Below are 21,911 nucleotides of genomic sequence, written 5' to 3'. Positions count from 1 at the left end.
GACTCACTAGCTATTATCTGGTTTCCTCTAGCTAATGCTAAATGTTACATTATTTTTGTCAGCCGAGATAAGCGCATGACTTATGTGAACTGATATTCAGCCGTTAACTCTTGTAGCAGTTAATGCAGTGTACACATAGAGACAACTTATCCTTAATTTCAACTTCATAGACAGAAAAGTTATTGCCGTTTTAAAGTTACAACACAGAAAGAAAGTCAAATAAATCATTTCATTTTATTAAAAATGCAGCCTTGTGAAAAGCATGTGGTTTTTAGTACCGACTATACACACAGTAGTGCAGCACTGTGACAAACAGAACAAACAATCAGTCACAAATGAGGAAAGGGAAAGAAAGGATTACATGATTATTTTTTTAGGAGGATGTTGATGGAGGACACAGCAGATGGATGCCATATTGACCACAGCAGTCCAGAAGAAGGTGAAGGATTTCCATTAGTCCACTGGTTCAGGAAGATCATGGTTGAGCTCAGCATATTCTAACAGGCCTTGCTACAAAAATACAAGCATGATGAGACTGATGAGATGCGTGTCCTCATTTTCATGGAAATCTGTTAATGTTAGTAACATCCTCAAAAAAAAAAAAAGGAAAGGAAAGGCTTCCCATACTTGGAATTTGTGCTCCGCATTTCACCCATCCAAAACCCACGATCTTTTAGTGACTAAACTCTAAAGTCTCTAAACCCTAACCATTACGCTACAAACTGCCTAGAGGGAAACACTTCTCTCAAAGGACACATTTCTCCCTTGTCATCTTTAACATGCTAATTTCTGTTGGAAATCCACATAATCTGTCATAGCTGAGTAAGAGGAGGTGAAGTTTAATAATAAACCCAGAAGGGAAAATTGGGTTGAGTCTTTCTGTCTCATATTTTTGCTGCACTTCTGTCATCCTTTCCTCTGGCCTTTCACAGGGTTTATGAAGTCACCGTGCACGTAACTGCTCTCTGTAAATTCTGGCCCTCTGTTTAAAAGGAAACCACAGCCCTGCTATTTGTTCCCATTTGGAAAGTCTGACTGGTGCTTCCCGCTTCACGCACCGTGAACACACACATTCAGTCATGTTACGTCCTCCTGAAGAAAGGCCATCTTTAGAGTTGTGATCAGGTGCACCACACACGTAAAATACTACTCATGAAATGAACTTGAAGTCTCAGGTTGCCCTTTGTTAATGAAACAGATTTTAAGTAATTTGATTGAAAAAGTAAATAAAAGCTGATGAGTTGCATGTTTTCACTGTTTAGATATTTGTATTAAAAGATAAGATCACGATAAAACAAAATCTCAGAAAGGAAAATAGTTTAACATACTTTCATAAGTTTTGAAACACCCTGGGACATAGATGATCTCTTGATTATTTCAAAGATCAGGCAGCGGGATGAAAAGAATGATTATAAGGAAAGAAGCGATTGAATTAAGGTCACTTACGTGGTTAACATGTTCAATATTCCCTGTACAAACAGTATGAATTAGAAAAATAAATCAATTATAACGCGACTCACACATAATTGTTTGCATCGCATAATTTCCTTTTTGTAATGTTGTTTGTACCTTGAGTGGTCTGAAGCTCACTGTACACAGTATCTGTGCCTTTTTTCAGAGGAACTACATAGAACAAAAAAAAAATAAAAATGCTTAGGATATATCTTAAAAAAGGAAATAAGAATGAATTAGTAAGAGCTATGATGTTGCAAATGCATGTTCTTGGCCTGATGTGTTCTGTAATCCTGATAATGTTGCATATATAACACATAGTCAACTGTACAGTACACTCCAACACACACAAAAGCGTACAGCTCCGCAACGATTAGAAAAACAAAAACATGTTGATGCTTAATGTAACTTGTAATAGAAACTTTACTGTTGTTCTGTAATGCATATTTAATTTTTTGTTTTGTGGTTCCACTGAAGCATACACCTTAACTCACTTAAACCACTGCACACTTTTTCATACACACTAACATAAAAGTTTATAATCCTGAATTGCATTTAAACACACAAGCATACAACACTACAAATAAAAAGTCACAGTTCCTGTGGTTCAGTTAATGTATGTTTTCAGTCTTTTTTTGTTAAATGCTCGTTTAACTGGTCACTACAGAATACATCTTAATGCATCTTACATACAAACATACAGTACAACTACATTTTAGAAACCCAACTTACACTTAAACACACACCAAAAAATTTAAAAAGTATGCTGATGATTATTATTTGTTATAAAAATATTTTAGAAAAGTTTTTTGTGGGTTAAGTGCCCATTGAATGTTTGACAAACACCCCTTTGCACTCTCCTTTAAAGATACATTTGAAACACAGTTTTAAAACAAATAATACAGCTAAAATGTTTTAAGATGCGTTTGTCTAATAAATAAGTAGTAACTTTAATACTTCACAGTTGTCTGTTGTTTCTTCCACCCCTTGCAATGATAAGTGACTTGGTATTTTAAAGTTGGAGAACTAAACATTTTCAATCTAAATGAGCTTCATTTTATAATTAGTTTTTAAAACTTTAGTTAAAAGTTAAAACTTTAATGGTAGAAATAACTTAAACAGCTTCAAATATTGTGTTACACCAACCAATAAATTTGAGCAAAGCCATTTACCAGGATACTCAAACATTTAAGCATCACCAGCTTAAGATTTTTAGCTAATATTGCTTTAAATAAAATGAGACAATTGCTTAAAAAGAGACTTGCAAAAATTATGCACTATATTTTTAAGTAAATCTAGCATATTATTTTTCAGTGTAGAAATAATGACTGTAGTAATATTATTTAAAAAGAAAATGCCCAGTGTAATTGTGGAAAATGTAAGTATGAAGCTATTGGAAGCTAATTAGTCTGGCCTTTCCTGTTTATACGATATCTCTAGAATGTAAGTGCTGTAATTAAAATCCAGAGCCCTTGATCTTTTGGATGGTGACCTCACCCAGGAAGCGGTTTTCTCTAATCAACTCATGCATGCAAGGGAATCGTCATGTTCCTATTCTAAAGAGAAGTAACAATGAAAATGAAAAGAGATGGACATTGTTTCAAAACGTTGAACTTACTTCTCATAGGATCTATAGGCTGAGGATGAACCACCTCTGTGTACTCTACATCACCTTCGTTTGTGGATCCTAGGCTGTCCTGGTCAGCAACATCTGATGAAAAACACAAAAATAAACACGAAGATACAAAATTATTTAATCAGAATCATTTCAGGCAGGCCTGTATGTTGCATACTAGTAGCCCGAGGAATGCACGGAAATCAATATGCTTTTTTCCCCCCAGTATTACCAAGCGTCGACTCACCTAGAGGTCTTTCATTCCAAACACTCTCTGTGTTATTCACCACCACTGAAACACACAGCAAAGATTGTGCATCAGCTATGGCCATATACATGCCACTGATCTCCAGTCAAATCAAATTAGTCAAAGTACATTCTTCTTTACTTTACATATATATATGTGAGAAGTCTTGAAGCTGTCAATACCAGCACATGCACAACTACTAAATATATTTTCCAAGTGTCATTCCATTTTATTACTTAATTTCTGCACTCATTTATTTTGTTTTATTTGTATGTATGTACATGATGAATGTTATGGACATTTGATGAAAATTTCATGTCAACAGCACCTTTAGAACTATATTTACTGGAAATGATGGTGATGTGTTCAAAGCGTATTTTACCCGCTCTATCTATAACTTTTCTATCTATAACTTTATCTAATAACAATTTTCAGCGTGTTGAATGTGTTAGGATTAATCAGTTTTGAGCGATTTGAGTCAGTTCCATAAACTAAGCCGGACAGCTTTTGTATACATGCCTTGTTTTCAGTTTAACTACAATCACTGAATCTCATGTGGCCAACTTTTACAGACACTGCATTTGAAGTAAACTGTTTGGTCTGGACTCGGTTGACACTGTATACCAGACAAATACAAAGCGGGAAACTGTTCATAATATAAACATATATGCAAAGTCAACATTGCTACTTCATTTTTCAAATATTTAAACCAATGAGGTGAAACTTAACATTTTTAACGAAGGTTAAAGGTCAGAAATAAATAAATGAACCTAGTTTATATGACACCTAGTTCATTGAAATGTTAAAAGAGAAAGAATGCAGAAAGAGATTTTGTCAATCTTAATATGTTAGGGAATCAATTCCAAAGGAGGTCATTCAAAATAAAGAATTTTATTAGATTTTAGTGCCTACCAAATGTTGTTTCATGTACCAAATACATACACACATTTTTATGAAATATTTAACAGTAACTAAAGTATTAACACAGATGTGTTTAGAGCAAAATGAAACAAACAATTAATGAACAAACAAACATGATAATGGCAGCAAAAACACATACTGTATGCAAGCAAAGCAGTGAAATAAGAGAAAAAGCACATGGAGAACAGATGATTTAAATGGGGTTAGGATGAGTGAGACTTTCTGCTGTTCTAAAGAGAATAAAGAGAAGATGAAGCAGTTGATTGCAATACTTTTGATGATATTTTGATGACAATTTATCATTTAGACATCGCATTTAAGCCATCAGTTTTTCTGTTTTTCTCTTTTCCTTGTTAAAAAAAAGTATGATATGACAAACTAAAATAAAAAGTAAAAAAAATCTGAAGTGGTTCTAAAAAAAAGTCTTGTTTTTTTATTTAGAAAAGCTTCATTTTGCCTCCAGTTTCATAATCTTATGAAGTCTTACTGTTTTCATAACTCCCTGACCATTTTGTGCCCTTCACTACATATATGATAAGATTTATAAGATTCTTTAGTTGTTTAGTTCATTGTGGTGATTTCCTGTCCCACAGGTCACCTTCCTCTTCAAGGCATCAGTTAGACAGTGAACTACAATAACATTTAGTTGCAACTGGTGACTAAATATCGTGATCAGATTAAGTGATTCAAAGCCTGAATGCTCCTGGTCTGTCGTTTTGACTCATGAACAGGAAATATACGGCAAAACAACGGATGTGAGGGGGGCACTTTGGAAGCATGTGGACCCTTCAACAAGAAGTCATCTTAAATCTGTTCCACAGAGTAGCAAGATGCTCCACCACTGACTTAAAATGAGCTCTCACATCCTAATTAGAACTGGTTTATTGGATAGATATGACAAACACATCTTGGGGTACAGTGCAGTGTTCAGCATGTCCCAAAACTACAGAAACAAGTTCCATCCACATTTTTCAGAAACTCTAGGTGTCTGATCATACAAGGACTCAATATGAAATAGAGGTCGGGGTTGGTCGAGTTTGGGTCTGAAGAGGTAATATAAATGACCACAACATAGTCTATTTAACTAGAGTGAAAGAATCAATGGAGTGGATGATAACTGTGGATGAACAGAGAAACAAAATTAAAAACAAAAAATATAAAGAGACTACCTGTGTGGTCGCTATAATGGGTGTCATGGGTGAGACTCAGGGTTAAAGAGTCATCTGATTTAGGGCTTGCAGGCTTTCTGAGGAATGTTGAGAGAAAAAAAAGATCAAATGTGCTTATTAAATAGTCTCTGTTTTTCTATGGATATTATTCCTTTTATAACAGATTTGGCAGATTTGGCTGGGACCACAAGACTTGTAAAGGCTTTGGTCAGATGAGTGTAGCGACTATTTAATAACACAAAACCCCTTCCTCAAATTGTCCCTTTAATAATGCCTCAACTCTAGACCAACTTAAACGTAAGCCAGTCAACTCACACTGATAGTTTGGCAGCCATCTCTCTTTTACCTGTGACAGAGAGAAAAGTTGAAAAAGGAATTTGGTTGACAGTCAGAGGTGTGCAGCTTGTGATGCAGGGGGGCGGTAGGACTCTCTACCTCGCTTGGCCTTGTAGCGCTTCACAATGAAAAGGACCAGCAGAACCACTAACATCATGCAGAATGCAGCAATCAAAGCCTTTTTCCACGTCGCCAGGCTTACTATAGTGTGGACACACAAGGAGATAATGAGTGGATGGAAAAACACCTCACAGATTGTAGATGTTAGATAAACTGTTGTATATTCAGTTTCTTAAGTCACCAAAAAGTACAAATTAAAACATTTTAAAACATTGTGAATTTCTTCCATGGAACATAGGAAGGTTTTTGATTTGCAGAATGTCCTTGCCGTTTTTTCTCAATAAATGAAACAAAGGTAACCACAGTTGTCAATCAATACTTCCACTGAATAATGATTTAAAAGTCAGTGTTCCTCAGATAAACATACAGCTTGACTTCAAAAAATAACCATTACACATTACATTAAGAAAAAGGCACATTACTGGCTCAAGAACAAAGCAAACTCCTTATAAGATTTTCAAGAGGTTTCAAGATGCTCTCTGCAAAAGGTTTGAAATGAAGGTTTCTGAATGTCTTAATCAGTGAGCACATGTAATGCAATCTCTCTCTCAAAAAAAGGCATATGCGATACTTATACATTTTAGAAAAAAGACTTGAATTTATGTTTTAAGTTTGAATGTCATTTTACAAAAATGACTATAGATTTGATGCTGAAGAAAGATAAAGCTCACCTTCGACTGTGATCGTGTCACTCTTTATCAAAGTGTTAGCCCGGTTATTTGCCTCACAATAATAATTTCCACTGTGATGTCTTTTTACTGAAGTCAGATCATATGATGCTGAATTACTTTGAACGATCGTGTTGTGGATTTCTGTGCCACTGCCTTCATAAAAAGTAAAGTTGATAGGAGGAGAGCCTTTTTGAATGTTACATATCAGGGTAACATCGCTGCCCTCTTCAATGTTTCCTGGAACTGGAATGACTGTAAGTAAGGGCTTCCCGACTGGAACTAAAAACAAGAGAACGGTATGCTTTTATGAAATAACATAACATTAAAAATCAGCTGTTACAAAGCAGGGGACCAAGACTACCTATTAAATTGTTATCAAACTAAATAACATAAAAGAAATTAAATTATAGTTCTAGGCTCATCAAGTTCAGTCCTGGAGGCCCTGAATATGCACATGCAGAAATACAAAAAAAAAAAGCCAAAAATTTATAAAGCTCTTTCTTTAATCACTAATAATTAAATTAAATTAAATTAAATTTATTAAGTAAAACTGTAAATTAATCAACTGTAAAATATAATAAAATCACAGATTGTCTCTTTCTCTGGTCATTTGTATACTGCTGACTTTTTAGACCTCAGATATCTTTATGATGACCTCACCTATTACAGTCACATGTAGCCTTTCACTCATCTTGCTTGAGACTTGGCCATTATTCTCTGCTTCACACACGTAACGGTTGATGTCTGAAGGAGTTGTTATCAAGGCTAAGAAACAAGCCTTCTCATGAGGGTTAGACACCTTAGTCCTGTTCAGGGTAATGTTGTCTCTCTTTAGTGAGTAGATAATTGGCAGACTTCCATTGGTAGAGTGGCAATGAATCAAAAATGACTGATTCACGATAACAGGACCATCAACTGAGAGCTCAGGCTTTGAAACAAGAACTTAAGAGAAACAGTGGTAATTAACTTAAATTGTTTTTTACATCTTTTATATTGATCATAATTTTAGTTTCACTAGACAAAGTGGATGTGAAGGCACTGCCTACCTTTTGCTTCAAACCGGTCCATCTCTGTTTTTTTGATTATCCCTTTGGCTTCAGCAACACACATATATTTCCCATTGGATGCTTTGCCTGCAATGCCATTGTATTTGCTGCCATTTATTACAGATGTTTGGTCTTGGAATATTGAGTACCTTATTTCATCCTTTTGAATCCTTTCTGAGGAAATGTTGTTGATTTCACAGCTGATGGTGAAAGGTTCTCCCTCAAAAACCTCAGCTGGGTGAATGCTCAGGGCAGGCATGGAGAAAAGCTCTGAGGCAAATATATACAAACTGTTATCAAAGCAGAATATATTTAAAAGACAAGACCAGATTGGCATTAATGCTCACTGCCTTTCTATATAAAAGCAAAAAAGGTTTAAAATACATCTAAGCTGTGACTGCAGCAAATGATTTCCACACAAAAAAGTTTCAGCATCTGAAGACATATACACCATAGAAACCACACTGACCAATTTCTATAGGTGTCTTATTGTGCTATTTTACCAAAAAAAAGTTCTTATTTTATGGTGAAATTTGACAAAGAATAAGAATTCATTTACCTTTAACAGTGATGTTCATAGCGGAGGATTTAGAAACACCACCAAGCCTTGAGATGCACTCATATTCCCCAGAGTCACTAGCCTTAGCAGACATATAGTAATCCTTCTGTGCCATGGTCAAACTAAGCATGGTCTGTCCATAGATGAGAAGGATTTTGAAATCAGAATTTATTTGGTAAGTGGTATTAACAATGCATTTGAAGATGATGAGATCTCCTTCAACAACATTTGGTGATGGGTTGACTGTAATATTCGGAGTGATCTCCAGCTCTGATTTGGAAAGGAATGTGGATATGTTTAAACTTTCTGGATTAACAAATACATTTATTATACAGTATTGTATAAAAAAAAATGTTTTGACATACCTTGAATGTCAAGAGTGATCACATTGCTGTTATCAGAGCATTTTATTGAGCTATACAATGTTATACAATAGAAGCAAAATATATTCAAAGCTTCTTTAGTAAGGACTAGCTGCGGCGCAACTTGATAGCTCTCTGTTTTCTCTGTGAAGAGTACCTGAAGTCCATTACTAAAGAAAAATGTCAAAGAACTTATTTCTCCCTTTGCTGTACAGACAGCAGTAACATTATCTCCCTCTGTCAGTTTCCGTTTTTTCACTGTTAGGACTGGCGTCTGAAGACCTACAGGAACATCAGCAGATATTAGAATGACATAGACTCAGAGCAATTCTTGTACTCGTTGAACTGATGTGTTCCTCTACCTTTCACTGTCAGGTCTATGACACTGCTCTCCATCTTTTGCTCCTTAGTGACAACTTCACATTTATATGTCCCAGAGTGGGCCATTCTGGCATCTGGTATATAGAGTCTGTCCGTAGTCTGGTCAGTGTTTAATAGCTTAAAATCTTTGTAGAAGTTGTATATATAGTTGGGATGAGACCCCAGACTGTGGCTGACGTCTGCTTGACATCTCAATGACACATTTGTACCTCTTTCAACTGAGTTTCCTGGCTCGATAATGAGTTGCACACTTTTTATGACATACTCTGTGGAGGAAGAAAGCAGTTTGACCTCTTAGATGTTAGTGGGTGTTTCAAGGAATGAGATCACAGAAATTAATTTACACCGCAAACAGAAGACTGATTTAACTGTGGTGGTGTGAAATGTACTCAGATTTACTTCAATTAATTACTGAAGCCCTGAAATATCTTACGAGCATACCAACCTTAGCCCCTTAGTGGGGTTCATTTAGCATTGCATTTGACATTCTTACAACAGTCTTAGCCTTATCTGCCTCCCTTGGTGTCCAGGGAGTCTTAGGATGGTGCACATAAACATTGGGGCAGGAAGGAAAATTGTTAAACATATTTAGAAGCTTCTCTCCCTGAGGATTGGAGTTATTTTAGGAGTGTCTGTCTACACCCATTCACATGCAAAATGTTTTCATTTAAATAAAATGGATTTAAATGAATTTGATTTAAGTTAATATTTCATTTAAGCAGTCAAGTAAAGTAGGTATGTATTTAAAGTTCTAACTGAAAATCTTGATTTCTAATAAATAGACCACACAGCACGACTGAATGAACACAGTAGTTGTACATAAGCTGTTAATAATTGGTTAATAATAAAGTTAATAATATAAGCTATTACAGCACACATGTTTGGCTATCAAATTACAAAAAAGAGAATTACATCACACGGCTTACTTAAGTCCTCATGTCTCTACCACTTCCCTAATACTTTCCAGAACTAGGGCATGTGACAACACACATGAACATGTTTTAAAAAACAAACAGTATGATGTCATATGTTTATATTTTTTATTATATATATAATTTCTCTTATTAATAAATATTAGGTCAAATGATTCCAAATCCCTATAACGATTGTATTTAAAAACGATTGTAAATCAACCACTTCACAGTAAAATGTACAGATTCCACTGATAAATGAAGGTTGTGACATTTTGAAACTAAATAACTTAACAGAAGGCTGAGAATTGAGTTATTTACAGACCTGCGCAGGCTTCCTCTGCTGATGATGTGGAATTTTGTTAAAGACGGTTAGACAAAAAACAAAAATCAAGACAAGTTTATATCCAAACCACCTTAGCATCCATTTGAACCAGTATTGAGCAACTAGAAGTAAAAGTGTCCTTACAGGTGAAGAGGAAGAGGAGGAGGAAGGTGACAATCTTCACCCACATGGCTGAGCACTTCTTACCAGCGTGTGCCCAAATGTTTCGCTGTAGGACAAAGTGAAGTTTAGATCGAGGGAAGAGTTGTGTATCAAGGGCTTAACCTCTGTCTACTTATCACTTCACACAGCTCTGTTCTCTTAATTTGACAGGAAGTGTGTTGCTTCCTGGGGAAATGGACCCAGAGCTGGAATGTTCGCTCTGACTGGATTTGAGGCTCTCTGACAGAGCAGGAGGATGGTTTAGTGGACAGGAGGTGGAGGTGAATCTGTGTCATTGCTCTTCAGGTAAAAGCCTTCTACTTCCAGGTGTAAACCAGCACAGATCAACAGAGAAATGCTCACTGATTACTACTTCTGTAAAAAGGAAGACGGGTTCTCACATAGATGTGCATAGTTTCTGAAAAAAAATGTCCAAGAAGGCAAGAATACATACTAATAATAGCACTTAGCATATAAAAACATGACATATTGTCATATAACAACATTAGGAGGACTTGGAAAAAATAATGACAGAAACCAACAGACAAATAAACAAAATTGTACGTTTACATATCTGGTTTATTCGAATGCTATTCGTTTTTAAACCATGGTGAAAAGCAGTCTACAGCCACAGAAAACACCTGATTGTTTCAATTCATTTGACTTATTTATCTTTTTCTTTAAAATGTTAAAACCCAAAACAGGATTAGTAGAGCAGTGATTTCCAATCTGATGAAGGCAGAGTACATCCCCAGCTCCCTGACCAAAAGCTGAAGAATTCATCTGATAGGGACATACTGGCACAATTCATGAACAAATTCACTGGTAAGTGCTAAACCAAATTCTCCTTTAGATGAAAACAAATGTCCAAAGGGGGCAGAACAAGAGACTGATGGAAAGGTGACGGACAAATAAAGGTGCTTTCCCTTTTCCTCTACTATGATTAATGCAGCAACAGCAAGAGAATGGCAGCCATACCAAGAAACACAAATAAAGAAAAAAAGGACAGAAATGAAGAGATTAAAAATGAGAAGAAAGTTGTCTGGATAAAAATAAAATACAGATATTACATAAACCAGTTACAAAAGAAGCAACATAAACACAAGCGCAGTTCAAGAATGAGATTTTCAGAAGGTATGAATTAAACATATCAGCCAGTCATCATTTCCATGACATCATCAGTGACAGAGTATCAGGGCACTAAAGTTGATGGAAAACTACACGCAAGGATGTTTTACCTTCATTATCTCGTAATACAGAACTGTGGACTCAGGACTAGGGTCAATGTAACTAATCCTGGAGGTGAGCTTCAAAACATATTCCAATTCATTTATGCTTCCATGTATCTATTTGAATTTATTAATTAAGTGTAATCTGATGGTGACATGATTGTCTCAGAGGTAACTTTCTATGAGCTGGGTATATAGTTCTCAGTCACCTCACAATAAAAGTTTTACTAGGATGTGAAAGGAAAAGCAATCAAACAAACAAAACACTCTGATCAGAGCTTGTACAAAAATACATTTCCATCCTGATCCTCAACCCCTCTAAGTTTATTAATTGGCTTCTCAATTTATCAGCACCTTAAAATTCTTTACAACTCTCACTTCAACACTACTGATAAATTTATTCACATTATGTACTCCAAATAATGCTGATCTATATTAAACAAAAAAACAAAAAAAAACAAGGCTCCACCTGACTTTGCTGCTGTACAGAGGATGTTCACCCAAATATTAAAACAGAATCATTTACATACCCGCATGTTCTGTTAAACCTATGTGACTTGGGAATTCATTTAAATCTTAAAATTGCCTGGTCCCCATCCATTTGAATTGAATGGAAAAGTTATAAAAAAAAAAATCTGATAAATATCTTTCTGTTCTACAAAAAAAAGAAGAATGAAATTAAAATAACATAAAAATAAATAATAAGAATAATAAAAAAAATAATAAAACGATTCTTCAATGAAATGCAGATACGTAAATGATAAAAAGCTCATATTTGGGTTAACTGCCCTTTCAGGCTTTTAGTAAACACTTTCATTTTGATTCTTGCGTAAACAAATCTAAATTGTGCACAGTTGTGAAACACAGATGAAACCTCTGTGAAACACAAGCTATAAACACAAACAGAATGACAATTAATTGATCAAGGCTAACGACAGCACGGGACATAGTGAGACTGGATGAAAGTGCTGCGATGACAAAGACATTCCACATAATGCTATGTCACTCTGCGGGTAACCTGAAGACTGTACATTATTGGAGTGACAGGTAAAGTGAAAAGATGCTGAAAATACGAAATAGTTATTTTTTCTGTACCGTCAACTGCACTCATTTTTCACTAACAACGGTTACCATCTTCAATTTTAAAAACCAAATGAGTTAATCTGCAGCAGATTACATATGAATCTCTTGAAAGAGCCAGTCTGCTTAGTAGATGGGATGAGGGTGATGATGATGAAGATGGTGACCACTGGCTCAAGAGAACAAAGTAGTAGTGCAGCAAAGTAGGTAATGTGGCATTTCCTGCATGGAGAACCGATTTTTATTTTAGCTAACTAAAACAGAGGCTCTCTCAATCTTAGTGAGCTATGTGTGGCAAGAGAGAAAAACTATTATATATGATTTTTAAATGCAAAAAAAAAAAAAAAAAAAAAAAAAAAAAGAATCTTTGAAAACCTGAGGTTATTGCTCAGGTAAAAACATATACTTATCTTTATCCTGATTTTTTAAAGCTTATCTTTAAGTATTTCTCCCAGGCTCCACAGTTCTTAGTGAGGATGCAAATGAACAGCACCCTTATATCCATGTACAGTGATATGAGATAAATGCGATGTTGAAGTGTAAAACTACAATAAAATGTTGTGTTTTGATACAGAGAGGATTTGGCTTAGTGTGTGTGTGTGTGTGTGTGTGTGTGAGTGAACATGTTAAGCATGGATGCGTGAGGGAGGTTGTGATTGGCGAGTAAGAACACGGCATCTGTTGGCTATTTCTTCACACAAGAAATGCACACCTGCACACTTAAAAAACTATGGATCTACAGCAAGATTGACAAGAGGTTTTTAGAATTGCACATCCAACTGTACTTCAGCAGAGATATGACGAGGCACAGGGCTTCAGGGAGAACCCACTGAACAATAGGCCTGAACACAGAGCTTAGGGAAGTTCGTCATTTCCTGGTATCCTGTCAAGTTGACCTCTCCGACTTTGCAGGAGGTTATCAGTTCCAAGAAAAAAGTTGGCTAGCGTTGGCCAAGCCATAAAGATTTGTTTTTAGATCTTTATATGCAATTTAAATAGTACACACTCCTCTGCACAGCCAAGTCTACAATCAATTAATTCATAATGAGAATTATGTTGAGAATAATAATAATAATAATGGTTTTAATATAGTCATCATGTGGAGGTTCAGCAGCCTTCTTTAGACATTCATTGTGGTTGTTGCATATTTACAGGAAGTCATTTACATCCAAAGGGGGCAGCAGGGATCAGAGGTGAGTCGTCATCTGATGTTATCTGAGTCTCTTCTCTGCTGAGTAGATGGACATGTAGTAGTCATTACTGCCCACAGCAAGATGAGGCTGAAGAAGTAAAATAAAGAAAGATATATATTTTTTATTTTCTAATACAAACATTAAAAAAGGTGCAGAGCCATTACCACAGTGAGTTATATCAATCCATATATTTAAAAACATTGCCCCTTACAGTAGCTTCAATGTGAATAGTTACTTTTTTAATAACTTGAAAGTTTAAATACTTTAATTTATGAGTAACCTATAGCTTGACAAGTTACAGTTTCAAATCAGCTTTCCCAAGACCATCTACATTGAGTTATCTGTCTTACCCAGTAAGGGTGGAAGGCCAGGCAGCTGATGGCTCCAATTCTCTGCCCCATGAAACCATCATAATATTTAATGTTGCTGATCACATCCCCATTGGAGTTATACACAGCTATAAACTGATTCATAGAGCCACTGGAGAGAGAGAGAGAGAGAGAGAGTAGGAGAACAAAAGCATAAGTTATAAGCATATCAGGACTTGGGTGACCACCTTGTTATTGCTCTATCACAAGTGAGCAGACACTGATTCTGCGGGGACATGCGGTACATGTGGGAAAGCAAGAACTTATTATCATTAGACTATGTAAACATGCTATGTGTGATTGACTCTCTGCACTGGCACTCAGTTCACCCAGGTGCGAGTGATAGCACGTGGCTGAATATAATTATTGTAGAACTGAAACATGCATGCTTGAAAACAATATGCAATGTGCAAAGCATCATGCGTTGTCCAAGTGCACCTTGAACTCAACCAGAATGTGTTTTGAGAGGTGTGTATCTGTACTTGAATTATACTACGTGACAGTTCAGTCTTAATCCCAGTTGCAAAGAGGGTCTTGGATGCAAAGAAACATTTGCCTTTGTGTTTTTTTCTAAACGGCAAAATGTTGCATAATAGATTTGTATTAATTATGTATAAGGCGATCTCTCACCAAGCGAACAGGTTTGCCTGTGGATGGATGTCCAGAGCAGTCAGTCCTTTCACCGTCTGCAAGATGTTAATTGATTCTGGTGTCCGTGGGTCAAAGAACCGCACATCTCCATTAACACTACAGGAAAGGAGAACTAATTTGTGAGATAGGCATACACATATAGGGGTGTATTTTTTAAATGAAGTGAGAAATTGTGCAGGAGAGAAAAGCTGTTACCTGACACTGATAATGTGTCCCTCGGGCTCCTTCTGCAGATGTGCCTTCACGACCCAAGCACCGTGTTCTCTATACGTCATCACACGACTGCAGAAAAAGATCTCTGATTAGTATGAAGCACTTACAGTCTACAAAATTTAGGCAGCGCTGTTTAACACGGATCACTAGAGGGAGCTGCAGGAATGCACAGGACCAGAACACAGAACAACATTGATTTCTCTAGTAACAGTACAGTGGATAAATAATAAGACTTTAGAAAGGTGCTTCCACCACTACTGCCATTTCTGGCACTGTGGACTTTCAAAAGATTATTCAAGTCTTTTAATAAGAGTTACTGACTGGTTGGTTTGATTGGTGGATTCATTTATTGACTTTATTTAGCACTGATAAATGATGTTTAGCTATAAACAAATTTCGGGAGGAGCACGCACTGATAATTAACGCGCTGGCTTCTCGCTTCCTAATCACGCAATTATCCAACCAGAGCAAGAGAAGCCTACTATAAATTCGCACAAGCTTTTACTCGATATCTCGCTTCCGAGCATGGTATCCAGCATGTCCGAACAAAGACCAATCGCCAGAAACCTACGAAATCGAGGACACCGAGCCTCCACGACTCCGCTGAGCAAGCACGCTAACGCCCCGCCCGAACTTCAAACGAGCGCGCTTCGCCCAGAGGCAGAAAACTAACGCGAGTGACTATCCTTTCGCCAACGCGATTAAGATCACGCTCGCCTCCACCTGCCAGACGCCCTCAAGCTTCCCAGCTTCTCCCTACCGTGCAGCCTTTTCTTCCGCCTCCATCCGCAACAAAATGGACAATTCCCGCTTTGCGCAAGCACTGCAAACGCGAACATTCCGCTCTCCCGCCGCGCTAACAAAGCCGAGCTTTCTCGCTGTACTCGACTTATCAAACAGGCGCAGCTTCGCCAAACATTTCTCCTCCAGCCAAAAGAAAGGAAACAACTAGAAGAAGCCGTAATTCTCCCAGGGAAGACCCAGAAGTCAGCATCTGCACCGTATTAAGCCTCCGCCCACCAGGAGGCGGCAGAAGGCTCCCAGCTACTGCTAGCAAAGCCCAGGACCCAAACACCAGCAGCTCTTCCTCCAGTTTCCAGCAAACAACCCACGCAGCAAGCACCACGGCTCCAGCCCCCACAAGCCATCAGCCTAGCCTGTACCCACTCTGTTCATTGGATCAGTTGAACCCACACCAACAGTACTCTGCCCAAGTCTCTCCCGACCATGCCTGGCAACCAGCCTCCCAATCCACTGTCCGTTATTTACCAGCCTCAAGTTTCTCCTATTCCTCCAGGACCTAACTCGCCCATTTCTGTTCCCACAGCCCAGCCAGCCATAGGTGCCAGCACAGGCACACAGATGCCCTCCACTGACGATCCCAGCCGCATCACCTCCTATTCCTCCTCCTCCCCTATTTTTCTGCTACCAGTCTGAACCCAGGTTCAAGACCCCCACCATCTTCACACACCTATTCTTCTTTACCTCCCTATCTTTTCCACTCTTTTCCCTAGATCCCCTGCCATAGCCGCCGTGAGCTCCAACCCACCCCACAAGTAGCTCCCATGAGTTACCCCGCCAACTCTCCCATCGCCCACCACCCTTTCTCAGTATCCACTGCTAACCTCTTCCTATGCCCTCAAATGCCGCCGCACCGACCCCACCCCGTCCCCCAATTCCATCAAAGCACAGATCCTTGCAGAAATCCAGGATGCTGGCACCAGAAGCGGAACCCTATGCAACCCAGGTGCTTCTTTTCACAACTAATATCCCAGCGAACCATCCTTTAAGGTCCCTCCTCAAGCCTCCTCGACTAATCCTACAAGCAGTTTCTCACAGAACCCTGCAATCTTACCTGACCGCTTGGAAATGCTTTAAATCTTTCCAGGCAAGGTATAACCTCCACCCCTGATTTTTCCCTGCTATCCATCACTTCTTTCATCTCCTTTCTTAACACCTCAAAAACCTGCAAGTCAGTTCTATTAAGGGCTACTTGAGTGGTATCCAGTTTTTCCATAAACTCATCCACGGCATCGCCTCACCTCAAATAACCAATGCTCAGACTTCACTTTTAATCAAGGGCATCCAAAGAAGGCATCCTCCCGATCCGACTCAAGGATGCCCATCACCCTCGAAATTCTCTCAAAATGCATATCCACCCTCCGCAGAGGCTACTCTTCTATCCATACTGCTCGTGACTCGATGCAATGTTCATTCTGGCCTTTTCGGTTTCTCAGATGTTCAGAATTTACAGTCAACTCCAGATTCGACCCAAATATTCACCCCACTATTTCCGACCTATCTATCGTGAGACCACTTAAACCGTATCCTTTTTCATCAAACAAAGTAAAACGGACCAGACCAAAATGGGCATTTCATATATATTTTTAACCTCCAAACTCCTACTTTTCCCCTTCAAACACTTCTAGCTTCCTCCAATACAGGAAATCCCAAACTAAAACTCCACTGACCCTCTGTTCACAGATGATTCCAACCACCCCAGATCTCGATTCTGGTTCCAAAAGCACCTCAAATCAGTCCTATCTTACTCCGAATCCCATCAAAAAATTTCTCCACACATTCCTTCAGAATAGGGGCAGCCACCACTGCAGCAGAGAAAGGTCTCTCCCAACAGCAAATCCAAACCCTCGGCCGCTGGTCTTCTAACGCATACAAAAGCTACATCTGCTCAGACCAGTCACTCATCAAAAAGCCCTCCAGACCCTAACCAGTCCCAACAGAACTCCAAACCTACCACCCCGCAGGGGATCACCCAAGGCACGCCATCACTCCTTCTACAACGGCCAGCTCGCTGTATACGACCAAATACAAAATCCGCCACCGCAGCGGCCACACCAAGCAGGAACATCGCACCCACCGCCCTGGACGGCTCCCGCTATAAACAGCCATATTCAAAATCTGCCACCACAGTGGACATACCAAGCAGGAACATTGCACCCACCGCCCTGGTCAGCTCCCGCTATAGACGTCAGATACAAAATCTGCCACAGGAGTGGCAATGCTAAGCAGGAGCATCGATCCACCGCCGTGGACCGCCTCCCGCAGCAAACGACCATATACAAAATTCGCCACTGCAGTGGCCAGCTCAAGCAGGAGCATCGCACCCACTGCCATGGACCACTCCCGCTATAGACGTCAGATACAAAATCTGCCACAGGAGTGGCAATGCCAAGCAGGAGCATCGATCCACCGCCGTGGACCGCTCCCGCAGCAAATGACCATATACAAAATTCGCCACTGCAGTGGCCAGCTCAAGCAGGAGCATCGCACCCACCGCCATGGACCACTCCCGCCGTGAGATGACCCTATACAAACCTGCCACCGCAGTGGCCAACACAAGCAGGAGCACTGCACCCACCGCCGTGGACCGCCCCGCCAGAGATGCTAATACACTCCCACCGCCTTAACAGCGGACCACTCTAGCTAGAGTACTGCACCCACCGCCATGGACCGCCTCCCGCTGTTCACGACAGTATACAAAACCTGCCACCGCAGTGGCCAACACAGGCTGGAGCATTGCACCCACTGGCCGTGGACCGCCGCCCCGCTGTAGATCATGGTATAGAAACCTGCCACCGCAGTGGCCAACACAGGCAGGAGCATTGCACTCCACCGCCGTGGACCGCTCCCGCCTGCATACAATAGCACACAAAACCTGCCACCACAGTGGCCAACACAGACAGGAGCATTGCACCCACCGCCGTGGACCGCTCCCGCTGTACACGCCAATATACAAACCCGCCACCGCAGCGGCCAACACAGGCAGGAGCATTGCACCCACTGCCGTGGACTGTTCCCGCTGTAGATGACGGTATACAAAACCTGCCACCGCAGTGGCCAACACAGGCAGGAGCATTGCACCCACCGCCGTGGATCGCCCCCGCCGAGATGACGGCATACAAAACCCGCCACCGCAGTGGCCAACACAGGCAGGAGCATTGCACCCACTGCTGTGGACCGCCTCCCGTGAGATGATGGTATACAAACCCGCCACCGCAGTGGCCAACACAGGCAGGAGCATTGCACCCACCGCCGTGACCGCCTCCCGCCGAGATGACGGTATACAAACTTGCCACCGCAGTGGCCAACGCGAGGCAGGAGCATTGCACCCACCGCCGTGGTCCACTCCCGCCAGAGACGCACACTTGCACCCACTGCTTCTAGCAGCAGACCGCAAAGCCGAGCTCTGCACCCACCGCCGTGGGCAGCTCCCGCCAGAGACGGTCATTCACACAAGCTGCTATTACAGTGGACTGCTCTAAGCCGGAGCCCTGCACCCACCGCCGCGGACCGCTCCCGCTAGAGACGCACACCGCACTCCACTGCTTCTAGCAGCAGACCGCAAAAGTCGGAGCTTTGCACCCACCGCCGTGGACAGCTCCCGCCAGCGACGGTCGCTCACACATGCTGCTATTACAGTGGACTGCTCTAAGCCGGAGCTGCACCCACCGCCGTGGACCGCTCCCGCTAGACGCGACACTCGCACTCCACTGCTTTTAGCAGCAGACCGCAAAGCCGGAGCTTTGCACCCACCGCCGTGGACAGCTCCCGCCAGCGACGGTCGCTCACACATGCTGTTATTACAGTGGACTGCTCTAGCCGGAGTACTGCACCCACCGCCGTGGACCACTCCCACTAGAGACGCCACACGCACTCCACTGCCTTCAGCAGCAGACTGCAAGCAGGAGCATTGCACCCACCGCCGTGGACCGCTCCCGCTGTACATGACAACATACAAACCCGCCACCGCTGCTATGGCAACACAGGCAGGAGCATTGCACCCACCGCCGGACTCGCTCCCGCCAGATACGACAATATACAAACCCGCCACCGCTGTGGCCAACACAGGTAGGAGCATTGCACCCACCGCCGTGGACCGCTCCCGCTGTACACGATAATATACAAACCCGCCACCGCAGTGGCTAACACAGGCAGGAGCATTGCACCCACCGCTGTGGACCGCTCCCACTGTAAATGACATTATACAAAACCTGCCACCGCAGTGGCCAACACAGGCAGGAGCATTGCACCCACCGCCGTGGACCGGGCCCCGCGAGATGATGGTATACAAAACCCGCCACCGCAGTGGCCAACACAGGCAGGAGCATTGCACCCACCGCCGTGGACCGCCTCCCGCCAGAGATGATGGTATATAAAACTTGCCACCGCAGTGGCCAACACAGGCAGGAGCATTGCACCCACCGCCGTGGACCGCTCCCGCCAGAGACGACACTCGCACTCCACTGCTTCTAGCAGCAGACCGCAAAGCCGGAGCTTTGCACCCACCGCCACTGTGGACAGCTCCCGCCAGCGACGGTCGCTCACACATGCTGCTATTACAGTGGACTGCTCTAAGCCGGAGCATTGCACCCACCGCCGTGGACCGCTCCCGCTAGAGACGCCACTCGCACTCCACTGCTTCTAGCAGCAGACCGCAAAGTCGGAGCTTTGCACCCACCGCCGCGGACAGCTCCCGCCAGCGACGGTCGCTCACACATGCTGCTATTACAGTGGACCGCTCTAAGCTGGAGCATTGCACCCACCGCCGTGGACCGCTCCCGCTAGCTAGAGACGCCACATTCGCACTCCACTGCTTTAGCAGCAGACCGCAAAGCCGGAGCTCTGCACCCACCGCGCCAGGACAGCTCCCGCCAGAGACGGTCGCTCACATGCTGCCATTACAGTGGACCGCTCTAAGCCGGAGCACAGCACCCACCGCCGTGGACCGCTCCCGCAAGAGACGCCACATGCACCCACTGCTTTTAGCAGCAGACCGCAAAGCCGGAGCTCTGCACCCACCGCCGCGGACAGCTCCTGCCAGAGACGGTCGCTCACATATGCTGCTATTACAGTGGACCGCCAAGCCGGAGCCCTGCACCCACCGCCGTGGACCGCCTCCTGTAAGAGACGCCACTTGCACCCACTGCCTTTAGCAGCAGACCACAAAAGCCGGAGCTTTGCACCCACCGCCGTGGACAGCTCCCGCCGGAGACGGTCGCTCACACATGCTGCTAATACAGTGGACCGCCTAGCCGGAGTACTGCACCCACCGCCGTGGACCACTCCCGCTAGAGACGCCACAACATTTTCATGCCCACTCTCCTACACCTACATAATATCATCCTAATACCATTCCAATTTCAACTAACATATCCATGCTCTTCCTCCTTTCTAGCTAAGCCAGTAGCTTTTTTTGGGGCCGCTTACACGTGTTTTCGGCTGCTGTCTTAATTGGCTTTTGGGGCACTCAGGATCGGGTCGACATCGAGTCCTGTCCGCTTTCACGGACAAGAGGAAAACTCTGACTCGGTAGTCCACCTAGTTCCGAGCCCTCTCCTGACAGCTCGCCAAACACGCTTACTTTTACCGCTACTATGATTAATTATACGTAAGGGCTTAACTCGTGAAATGATGTTTAGCTATAAACAAATTTCGGGAGGAGCACGCACTGATAATTAACGCGCTGGCTTCTCGCTTCCTAATCACGCAATTATCCAACCAGAGCAAGAGAAGCCTACTATAAATTCGCACAAGCTTCTTACCTCGATATCTCGCTTCCGAGCATCCTCCACCACCCCAATCTCCATTCCTCCTAGTTCTACTATCCCCTCTCGGGGCACTCAGGATCGGGTCGGACATCGAGTCCTGTCCGCTTTCACGGACAAGAGGAAAACTCTGACTCGGTAGTCCACCTAGTTCCGAGCCCTCTCCCTGACAGCTCGCCAAACACGCTTACTTTTACCGTTACTATGATTAATTATACGTAAGGGCTAACTCGTGAAAGGGACAAAAAAATTTTTTTGTTCAAACATAGTAAACAGAAACTCAAAAAGGAGCAGATTTCAACATACTGTCATCTTTTGTGCTTCACAGAGGAAA

At 41.9% G+C, this 21,911-nt stretch overlaps 1 protein-coding gene across 11 annotated transcripts; it reads right to left on the bottom strand.

Annotated features, from left to right (window-relative positions):
• Positions 1-215: 215 nt before the first annotated feature.
• On the bottom strand, positions 216-10,423 carry pecam1b (platelet and endothelial cell adhesion molecule 1b). Of its 11 annotated transcripts, XM_043242207.1 has the most exons (17): positions 10,260-10,365; positions 10,116-10,133; positions 9,325-9,414; positions 8,861-9,145; positions 8,502-8,780; positions 8,137-8,406; positions 7,578-7,847; positions 7,192-7,473; positions 6,532-6,810; positions 5,840-5,941; positions 5,720-5,750; positions 5,405-5,481; positions 3,315-3,359; positions 3,071-3,163; positions 1,570-1,623; positions 1,447-1,469; positions 216-510 (listed from the first exon to the last, which is right to left on the bottom strand). In XM_043242207.1, exons 4-17 carry the CDS (start codon positions 8,943-8,945, stop codon positions 454-456), a joined length of 1,947 nt encoding a protein of 648 aa, XP_043098142.1. In that variant the 5' UTR covers positions 8,946-9,145; positions 9,325-9,414; positions 10,116-10,133; positions 10,260-10,365; the 3' UTR covers positions 216-453. The 11 variants fall into 11 exon arrangements, 7 of the variants coding, with proteins under 7 accessions (XP_043098142.1, XP_043098138.1, XP_043098140.1 ...); XM_043242203.1 differs by lacking the exon at positions 9,325-9,414 and having other exon boundaries at positions 10,260-10,423; XM_043242205.1 differs by lacking the exons at positions 1,447-1,469; positions 1,570-1,623; positions 9,325-9,414 and having other exon boundaries at positions 10,260-10,423.
• Between the last annotated feature and the right edge of the window lie 11,488 nt (positions 10,424-21,911).

This window comes from Puntigrus tetrazona, chromosome 6 (genome assembly GCF_018831695.1).
Source record: "Puntigrus tetrazona isolate hp1 chromosome 6, ASM1883169v1, whole genome shotgun sequence".
NCBI lineage: Eukaryota > Metazoa > Chordata > Actinopteri > Cypriniformes > Cyprinidae > Puntigrus > Puntigrus tetrazona.
This window is presented reverse-complemented; position numbering and strand designations above follow the sequence as displayed.